We start from the raw sequence: 11,127 nt of genomic DNA on the forward strand, positions 1-11,127 counted from the left end.
TCGGTGGGTCATGAAGTCATAGTCTTTGGTGCTGCATCTGGCCCTTGGTACCATTTTCCTGCTCTGCTTTCTTGCTGCTTGAACAGAGCAGCCTTGTTTCACCAAGTCCTTCTGCCATGACATTTTTGTCTTGGAGCCAAAACCAGGAATCAAATAAACTCCTTCAAATCTGGTGTGTCAGATATCTGGACCCAGAAACTAGAAAGCTGACCAATACAGCAGGGCTCAAGATTTGATAAACCTGAATGTGGGATAGCTACATCAGCATATTATCTCTTTCTGTGTAATAGAGCTCAAAATAAAAGTACTTCATTTGAGCTTGTCATGTACTCACTGAATTTCTGCTGCAGGGTAAGGAGGATGACACTTTCCTTGTGGTGATATGGGAGCTGCCGGATGCTGTGCCACATCTACAAGACGGGAACCACACCGTGCAACTGAAGACTTCTACTAAAGGTGGGAATGTGGATATTCCTTTCCCAGATGTCGAATTAATCATTCATAGAAACTCTGCTCAACGTACTAATGTAAGTTTCATTTTTTGATATTTTTACTTTTTCTTTTTTGTGATGGAGAATTATAAACACATTATATACAAAAGTATAGAAAATAATCTGACAGACTTCTATGTACTATGGCTAAACTTAAAAAATATTTTGGGGTAGGGACTGGGGAGATAGCTCAGTAGAATAAGTGCTTGCCTGGCAAGCACAGGGCCCTGAGTTCAATCTCCAGTGCCACAAAAAAAAAAAAAAAAAAAAATGGGGGGGCATGTTCAAATTTATTCTATATTCTCCTACTTCTTCAAGACCACTTTGAAGCCAAGTTCAGACATGATGTTATTCCATCACTAAATATTTCAGTAAAAATATCTAATCAATGACTGTTTCAAAAATGACAATCCCATTATTCTCTAAAATATTTTTGAAAACAATTTATAAAAAATCATTACTGCCATCACATATTCACTCTATTCAAATATCCCAGATTGTCTCATTATTTTTTATTTTATTCTTTTTTCCAACTAGAATTTGGACAACTCCATTTGTTACATTCAATTGACAAATCTATTAAATATCTTTTAATGAACACAAACTGTCCCATCTCTCTTTTTCCCCAGGGATTCCCACTTTGTAAGTTTTGCTAGTTATATCTTCTTAGTGCCATATAAACAGTTCTCCTACACTTCCTATCATCTACCACTTAAATCTACTTAGCTACATGAAACTTTTTTTTTTCTTCTTTACCAAGTCTCCATGAAGATCATTGTCATGACTGTGATGTTCCACCATGATTCAGAGTGTGGCTGGTTGTCTGATTTGTGTGTCACTATCCACTGATGATCACTAACTAATTCAACTGTATCATTTGGAGTTGCTATTTTACCATTAGGCTTCATTTATCACTGGCGTGTGTCTTTAAAGAAAAACCTTCTTTCATCAAACACTTGGTTATACAAAGATACAGCTCATACTTAAAAGCAAAATAATTGCTCCATTCTCTGTAATTATTGGGGTTCAAATTTAAGAGTTGATTGCTTTGCCTCTTCCAAAGATGGATAGTGAACTTTATTTGCTTAGTATCATTATCAATAAGTGTGTTTGATGTGTTTAAGAGAGTGCATGTGTTAGTATTATCGATGTTCAGATTGTCCTATCTCAAATTGGTTGGCACCTCTTCAGGCTCTCAAGTTCTTTTGATAAGACCCCAGGATTTCTGGCTAGCCTCTTGGTATGAGACAATGTTTCAGACTCATCACATGTTTCTAGCTCCAGATCTAGAACGCACTATCTTTCCAAGAAACTCTTTGCAGTGGAAAATAGTATTAAGAGACTACAGTGTGGGGTTTACATATAACTATTGTCACAAAGTTGATTCATATATTTAGAGCTTTTCAATTGGACTAGCTTTTCAATAGCAGAGTTAAGAAAACATTGAAAAAAAAGTACATCACTAGTTTGTATGGATTTTCCAATTCAAATCTAAGAATATATGTCTCTTGTCATTCTTATTTTTTATCTTTGTCTCATAGAAAAATCTTTTCTCCTAATGACATTAACGTACTTGTTTGATTTATCCTATGATTTGTTAATTGTACCTTCTATAACATATAAGCCATTTGTGTTATGTTCTGTTGTATTATAGTACAGTTTCAGGAAAACAACACAATTATTAGAAATATGATCACTGAAACAGCTTAAGATCTTCCTTTCATTGCAGTCTTTCTTGTCTTTAGCATGTCTGAGTTGCAATGTAGTGTGAAACTTGAGTGTTTTACATTGACTTGAAGGCCAACCAAATAGCTCAATGGATTAAAGCAACTGCAAGCAGGCGCAGAGGTTGGGGGTTCTATCTCAGCCTGCCATGCTAGCCCCAGCCCCGGGGCATGTTGAGACTACAACTAAGACTGAAATTGAGACTGGGCATGTTTCCCCTTTTTTTAAAGATGTATTTTTTTTCTTTTCTTTCTTTCTTTTTTTTTTTTGTATATTCAAAAGTTAGGATAGATATACAGCTACTTTCTCTTAATTCAATGAATAGAAAGATTTGTGCTAATAGTGTTTGTGGACAGGATATCATGTCTGCATCTTGTACTATGAATAACCACTAAAAAGACAACAATATGTAATGTATTAATTATTGAAACTGTCCTACTAATCAGTTTTGAAACTGTCTCATTGCTATTTGTTTCTCAATAAAATTATTTTTTAAAAAAGTTTGAAATACAGAAGAGAAAAAAAGAGACTCGGTGTGGCAGCTTGCACCTCTAATCTCAGCTCTTGGGGGGCTACAGACAGATCACTATGAGTCCAAGCTAGTAGTGAGACCCTAAACAACCTGTAGACCCTTCCTGAAAATAAAAAAATAAAATAAATAAATAAATTCAGTTGAAATAATCCCTTGTGCTGTCAGCTGTATACAAATTAAATGTGCTTCTTTCATTGTTGTATTTATTGTTCTTAGATTTTATTTCTCATTATTACTTAAAAAGATTTAAATATTTTCAAAATCAAATCTATAAAACAAGTGGTCTTCTCAGATACAAAACAAGGTCTATTCTACCTTTTATTCCTATCCCTTCTATCTTGTGCTACCCAAATCTGTAATTGTTTTTAGGTTTTTGGTTCATGATTCAATGTTATTTTTAAAAATATAATCAAATATTTAGCCATACTTGGTTCCTTCCCAATCCACTTAAGCAAATGATATGTAACACTATACACATTCTTATATTTGTTAAATGTTTATTTAGTAATATATTCTGGAGGTCTTTATAAACCCTAGATTATATACTATATTAATTATATTAATTAATTAATCTATTTATTTATTTATTTATTTATTTGGTACAGGATCATGCTACACAGCTTGGACTCATAGTGCCTTACCAGGGATCAAACTCAGGTTCTTAAGCTTGCCAGGCAGGCAGTAAGATCACTGAGCTATCTCCCCAGCCCCAGATTAGATTTTAAATTATGGTAAAATATAGATAACATAAAATTTTCCCATCTTAGACCTTCAGGTGTACAACTCGGGCCACTACGTGCATTTACATTGTTATACAACCACTATCCATTCCTGAAATGCTTTTCAATATCACAAAATTAAACAGTAACCCTGCTTTCCTCCTTCCTTTCAGCTCTTAGCAAGTGCCATTCTACTTTCTATTTCCATGAATTAACCTACTCGAGATACCTCATGCAAGCAGAAAAACATACATTTTTGTCTTTTTGTAACTGACTTGTTTCACTTAGCACTATGTCTTCAGAGTTCATTTATGCTGTAGCATGTATCAGATTGTCCTTCCCTTTTAAGACTAAATGCCACTCCACTGTATGCATAACCACACATTTTTTTTTTAGTTATTCATCTATCTTAATGCACAGTTAGGCTGTTTCTAACTTTTGGCTATCGAGAATAAGGTTGCTATAAATCTGGGTGTATATGTCTCATATTTCTGTTTGAAAGCCCTATCATATTTTATTGGAATAGATGTAACATAGTTTATTCAAGTAGTCCCTCATGACTGGACTTTTTGATTGTTCCCATTCTTTTCTGATTAAAAATCAATGCCTTAATTTTGATTTAAAAACAGAATTTCTTTAGTCTTCAATAAGTAACCTTTCACCATGCAATTTCAACAAATAGTCTTTTATATATGCAGTTTCAAAATTTGAACAGTGAATCTTTGGGATATTCATAGTACAGTGATTGCTGGTTCAAAAAACATCCTATGTAAAGCTAGATATTATCAAATCATTCTGCCTGATCATTACAAAATTCTCTATTTCCACTAGCAATGGAAAATAGGGTGTGCTTCCCCAGTCTTGCCAACAGTGTGTATTGTCAAACTTTAAAAAATTTTCAATATAGATCACAACTTAGCATATTTTATTTGCATTTCTTTTGTACTGAATGGACCATTTTTCACATAGCTATATAAGCTATTTGAGTATATACTCTGTTCACTTTTCTATCCAGGTGGTCATTATTTTTCTTCTAATGTTTAAGAAGATTTTCAAATACTAGGAATACATATGTGTATGTATAAGTTACATTATTGTGGATATGTATTTAGGATAATGAGCCCTCTGTGATTTAATTCCAAATGTTTGAGTTTCTTATTAGTTTTTTTCCTTTTGCATATGGTCATTTTTGCTATGGCAATACTAACTTCTAGGAATATGGGTGTAGATGAGAATTCTGGCTACCAGGAAGTACTCAGAAACCATCGGGAGTGTTCTGCAGGCTTCATAGGACTCCTTTCATCTATCCAAAACATCTCATCTGTTCACTTTTGAACAGCCCATCTGTCCATCTACCTGTCTACCTACTTTACCTAATCTAAGCGAGCAAAGTCTTTTAAAGTATCCTAGATTTTAATAATAAGGGGAAGTTTGAGACCATAGTAAAGGGTCACAAAATGATGATTCACTTTTTCTGGACAATTATTTCATCATTTTTACATCATATTCTTTTAACTAGATATTTCAATGTCAGTTGATGAAAGTCCATTTTTATCTTTTCATAGTTGTAATTCATTTTAAGCTTTTCACCTTGCTCCAATGGCATCACTTTGTTAAGAACTACTAACTACAGTTGGAATCCATTTCACAATATTTCAGAAGTAGTTGTGCTTATTGAATTAGACAGCTTAATTGAAAATCTCTTCAGAAGTTGCTTTTGTGAAGTGCTAACTCTCTCAGCAGGGCAGATGCAGGAGCATAGGGTGTTCAATGAAGCTGAAGGAAGAAAAGCGAGGAAATGGTCCCTTTGTTTGATCCTATAAACAGATCAGTCATTTTTTTAATGAAAGTCTTTGTTAATCTTATTTATTTATTCTAATACTAGCTCAAACCACTCACATTTTTTAGATTTTTTTTTTTTTTTTTTTTTTTGGTGGAACCAGGGATTGAACTCAGGCCCTTGCGCTTGCCATGAAAGTGCTTATTCTCCTGCGCTATCTCCCTGGCCCCACCTTTTTTAGCTTTTACAGGGATGAGTGGTCAGAAACTAAAGACTGCAAGAAAACTGAGTGTTATAGGAGCAACTGAAGAAAATCTTAAGTGCCTGTCCCTTGCCATTAGTGAAACAACAGCAAAGTGATTTTCTTTTTGACATTTGTAAACTCATTTCATCATTTTATTATGGAATCAATAGATAATATTATTTTCCTCATATTCAGATGTCAGTTTAGCTGTGCAATTTGACATTTGTTCATTTCTAGCTTGAATAAGTAGGTTTTATTCTTAGCTAACAGGCTTTGAACTTAATATACATAATGTTTGTGGCATAATAACATCACATAATATGTTCAAAAGAAAGAGCAACGTGTGTCTTGTCACAGAGTAATTCTGACCCACTTCCCCTTCCAACTCCATGCATCATTGAAGACGCTAGCTTCAGTCCTATGTATATGATGAATGAAAACTAGTTGATAGCCACTAAAAATGGAAAGAAGATAAATGCAAAGGGTGACAGGACCAACACGGTTGGCAAGTAATTGTGTGGGCCACAAAAATATGCTACTTTGGAAGGAAAATAAATGCAATAATTACGGACATACAATAAAAGTGCCTTTTAAGATTTTGTGCAAGTGTAAATTATTTCTGATTTTGAATTATTTCTTATTTATCATATTAGCACTATAGCACTTCCTTCTTACAGCATACCTTAAAATTACTCGGTCAAGGAAGTGCAAAAACCAATAACCAAAAAAATTGGGTTGTGCATGAAAATTCTTTTCCTAAAAGTCTTTCATTTATGAAGACTTTATTGCATGCCTACTATGTAACATGTGCTTTTCTGGGTTTGGTTTTGTTTATGGGCATGTTGTTGTTGTTGTTGTTGTTGTTGTTGTTGTTGTTGTTTTGAGACAGGGTTTCACTATGTAATCTAGACTGGCCTTGAACTCAGTAATGTAGCCCAGGCTGCCCTTAAACTTGTGATGCCCCTGCCTCAGCCTCCCGAGTGCTGGCATTAGCTGTGCACCACCACACCTGACTTAGCCTGTGCCATTCTTAGCACTGGGTTCTGCACTATAGGAACGTAGTAGACAATGTGGGGAACTGGGAAGAAGAGCAGTTCCTGAAAAAGATAATCACCAAATTCATATAAAGATTATCAGTAGCTAGCATGGCCCAGATAGGAGTTTCTAAAGAGGTGAAAAGAAAAAGTGAAGCCCAAGTGGAAGAGATAGCATGACTAAAGTCATGGAGGTCAATTATCTCATGGTCTGTGAAAGCTAACTACAAATATCTTAGTAATTTGAATGGTAAAAGGTGGAGGAAAAACACAGATAGGTACTGGATCATGCTCATGACTATAAGTCCCTGAGCATCCTATTGGAAGGGTGAACTCACTGAACGGCTTTAAATGAGAAATGACACAATTAGATTTGTGTTATGGGTTGCTGAGGTGCTGCTTAGATGGCAGTGTTGAATGGGACAAGTCTAAAGGCAAAAGATTCAGGCAATAGACTACTGTTTGCAATGAAAGCTCTAAGGTCATGATCATGGGGCCAGATGGTATGGAATGGAAGGTCTCAAAAATATTTAGGCAAGAAAAGTAGCAGAACTTGCAACTGACTGATTGTAATAGAGTCTATTCAGTTAGGAAGGAATAAAGGATGGCTCCAAAAACAGGATTGAGGAAGCCAACAGCTCACACATGTTAACTTTGAGATACCTGTGCAACTTCTTAGGAGTAATTAAATATTCACACCTGAAGCATGTAGGGGAGGCCTAGATTATTAAGTCATTATCAGTGGGGTGATTATTAAAACATAAGAAATGATATTGCTGGGGCTAGGGAGATAGCTCAGCAGTATAAATGCCTGCCTGGCAAGCACAAGGACCCAGGTTCAATCCCCAGTACCACATGCCATGGCCGGCCATGGAAACTGGTGCATGCCTGTAATCCCAGTGCTGGGGAGGCTGAGACAGGAGGATCACTTTCAGTCCAAGCTGCATAGTGAAACTCTACTAAATAAATAAAAAGATTAAAAGAAAAAACAAATGATACTACCTAGAAACAGTTGGAAAAAAAGACAAACCCTCAGGATACTAACATTTATGAGAATGGCAGAGTAAGAAAGTATCAAGTAAGAAACAGAAAAAGAAGCACCCTAGAGACACAGCTGTCTACTCAGCCTCCATCAGCATGATAAAATACCTGAGATCAACAAGTTAAAAGAGGAAATGTTCAAATTTTGGTTCATGTTTCAGAGGGTTCAGTCCTTTGCCCTTAGCTGCCTTGCTTTTGGGCCTGCAGTGAGGCAGCACATCATGATGGAAGCACTTTAAGAGAACACTAGGGGCTGGGGAAGTAGGTCAGTGGTCTAAGTGCCTGCCTGACAAGCAGAAGGATCGAGGTTCAATCCCTGGTGCCACATGCCATGCTGGCCCTGCACCTTGCGGGTCACCAAATCAAGGGTGGTTGCGCACACCTGTAATCCCAGTGCTGGGGAAGCTGAGACAAAAGAGTCACTATGAGTCTGAGCTGCGTAGTGAGACACTGCAATAAATACATGCATATCTTTTAAAGAGAAAGAAAACTATTCACTTCATAGTAGTTGGAAAGCAAAAGAGAGAAGCAGGAAGGAGCCAAAGTCCCAATATCCCATTCAAGTGCACGTCCCCCACTGAGCTAACTTCCTCTGAGGTGTTCCACCTCTTAAATGCTCTGCTACCTCCCGATGGCAGCACATACAGCAACTAAGCCTTTGGTATATAGGCCTTTGCTGAATATTAAAGATCCAAGCCCTAACACGAGTAAAAGCTCCAGAGTCTGATGCCAAGAAAGTAAAGTATTTCAGAAAGCAGAGAAGATGCAAAAGGTGCAAGAGCAACAGATTTTCAATGTAATTTAGATGTCATTCTATGTTCCCATCAAGTCTTACGTACTTTCAAATTGCACAAGTATTCATATGAATTCAGTACTTTAAATTGTTAGATATCTATCAGGTCTTAGATGTATGTGACTTTGCATTCCAAGAACCCAACGTACCCAACAAATACTTAAAGCAATTGAAAGTGTCACACAGAACTGTTACAGAGTGGAGTGGAGCAGAAGAAGCTAGAGTTTTCAGGTGGAAGAAAGATCAGTGAGTGGAAATAGCTAATGTAGAATATTCTTTCAAGAAGTTTGAAGGTGAGAATGAGACAGGATGATACTGTAATGGTTGGTAAGAAAGAATCAATCAATGCTAAGAGAAAGAACATTTTTATTCTTTAAATGAATTTTGCACATTAAGTTTTTAATGCTATTTTACTAAATATCATACTCCATGATTTAAAAAATAAGACATTTGTATTAAGTTCATCACAATTAAACAATGTATACTCATAATATTTTACCTGGCTATAAATTGTATTCCTTATACTTCCTAAATGTTTCCTTCTTTCTTTAGAATCCTGACACCAGTTCTGGGGTGAACTGCATTGATTTATTACAAATAGAAGGATATAATTTGATAGTTGCTGGAACCCTAAATGGTATGATCATCCTGTGGAATTTTGTAGCATCTACTGTCAAAGAAGTGTAAGTTGTGTTTTTGCCTTAAGTAATATACAAAAGTTGTAATGACGAAGAGTCAATGTCATATCAAATACTAAAAAAGCTATAGACAAAAGTGATGATGACTCTCAAGGAAGGCTTTGTTGGATGCTTTATTGCATTCATGAACAGACTGTTCTTAATGTCTAAATTTCAGAGTGATATATAAAGAGGAATCTTTATATCTGAGTATATAATCCTTTCATGTGTGATCATATCCCAGTGTATGGCCTCAACAGATACTTAAGATTCATAATTATTTCGAACACCAATATCATGAGAACTTCAAACACACATATCCAATTGTTTACTGGCATTTTCAATCTGGATTGCTACCAAGATCCTTTGAGCCTCATAATACTTAAAACTACTTCCCAAACTAACCCTTTTCCAAACTTCTCCCCTTCCTATATTCCCTCCACCTCTACTCAGTTCCACAGTCAAGTGGTGATATGCCTTTGGTATGGCATTTCCTTTCACTCACTAACATATTCCCTATGGTAGAAGATGGTAATAACAAAGGCCAAAGTAGCAGATAAAATTTTGCATCTCAATCACTCAGATTGAGATGCTCTGTGTCATGACTATAGCCTTACTCTCCCCTGCCATCCATCTCTATATATTCTCGTTATTGATTACAAATGAACTGAGGTAACACTGTATTATTTGAATAGATGTACTGCAAGTAACAAGCTTATCCACAGATATGTACAAGCCCATATGTGAACTCTCTAGGGCAAGAGGGTTTATAAAATTTTAAGGGAATAAGATGACCAAGATCTTAATAATTAACAAAAACAAAATAAAAAATATATAAGCATTTTGGGGAGAAAAGATAAATATATAAAGAAGGGAAGATAAATTTGGGAAAGACAAGGGAAAAGAAGATAAAAATCCATAAGCAACCTCTGTCTATTTACAGCACCTTGCTACTAGCTTACCTAGAGTCTGTACCCTTTTCCTATCCAAGTTTGAATCATAACTCATCACTTTTAGCCACCTTTGAGAATAAATAAACATCTCTTCTTTGGACACTGGATTTATTCTCATTTGAAGCTGTATTTGAAATAGCTATTTCTGCACACCTGTCTCTGAACTTCAGCCTGTGTTCTCCTAGACCCTGTCCCTATAATTCTTGCCATGCTTTTACTCCTTCTCTTTGATCCTCACCCTTCTGCCTTTTTTCCTGGCTTTACTCTTGTTCTTTGATACCTATATCTTACATGTACTGTACCACTCTTCACCTTATTAATACAATTTTCACCCTCAGAGTGTTAGCTTAGGTATGACTCACTACTAAGAAATGAAAGCAAACAGAATCAAATGACCAATGCTAACAGCACAGCCTGAAGAGGGACAGCTGTCCTGAGACTGTTGTCAGTTCAAAGGAGGAGTTCCTCCTTGTTGAAGTGATAGGCATTTTGCCAAGAGATTCATGCAAATCCAATCAGAGAACAACTATTGTGGCTTATACAAATGACTGTATAGCAATATTGCTTTAGATTCAATGGAGCATTTTGCAAAATTTGTAACTTAATACTTAACTGTGCGAGGTAATTTAGGTTCAGCCCTAAAGTTTCTAAAATTGCAAACAGTTTCCATATTCACAGTGGAAGCCATTTATTCATCTACCTCAAATGGTGCTTAAGACCTCTTCACCAGTTAAGAAAAATAAGCCATCATCTACAGAGCAGAAATCTCTAAACAAAGTTTGAAAAATCGCCAAGCCCATAAACTTGTCTTTTGAGGGTGATTCACTCCCCAAAATAGCCCCTTCATCACTGTGTTAGTTAAATTTCAATTACTGTAACAGATAGGTGCTTATGTCACTGAGCTATATCCCCAGCCCTCGATTACTATAACAAGTATCTGAGATAATCAAGTTAATAAGATGAAAGATTTATTTTTAAGCACAATTTCAGAGGTTCCAGCTCTGGAATTAATTGGATCGATCAATTGGTCCTCTTGCTTTGGGCCTGAAGCAAAGAAACACATCATGGTAGGGCTGTTCACATTGGGACAGACAAGCAAAAGAAGAAGAAGGAGAAGGAGAAGGAGAAGGAGAAGGAG

General features: G+C 36.0%; 1 protein-coding gene across 1 annotated transcript in view; it reads left to right on the forward strand.

Moving 5' to 3' along the window:
* Window positions 1-11,127, forward strand: part of Wdr64 (WD repeat domain 64) — a 159,439-nt gene that overhangs the window by 91,972 nt on the left and 56,340 nt on the right. Inside the window, exons 15-16 of the mRNA XM_012513720.2 lie at window positions 351-527; window positions 8,912-9,042. Coding sequence (XP_012369174.1) covers window positions 351-527; window positions 8,912-9,042 — 308 coding nt within the window. The remainder of the gene's footprint in view (window positions 1-350; window positions 528-8,911; window positions 9,043-11,127) is intronic.

This window comes from Octodon degus, unplaced genomic scaffold, assembly GCF_000260255.1.
Source record: "Octodon degus isolate 3935 unplaced genomic scaffold, OctDeg1.0 scaffold00017, whole genome shotgun sequence".
Classification (NCBI taxonomy): domain Eukaryota; kingdom Metazoa; phylum Chordata; class Mammalia; order Rodentia; family Octodontidae; genus Octodon; species Octodon degus.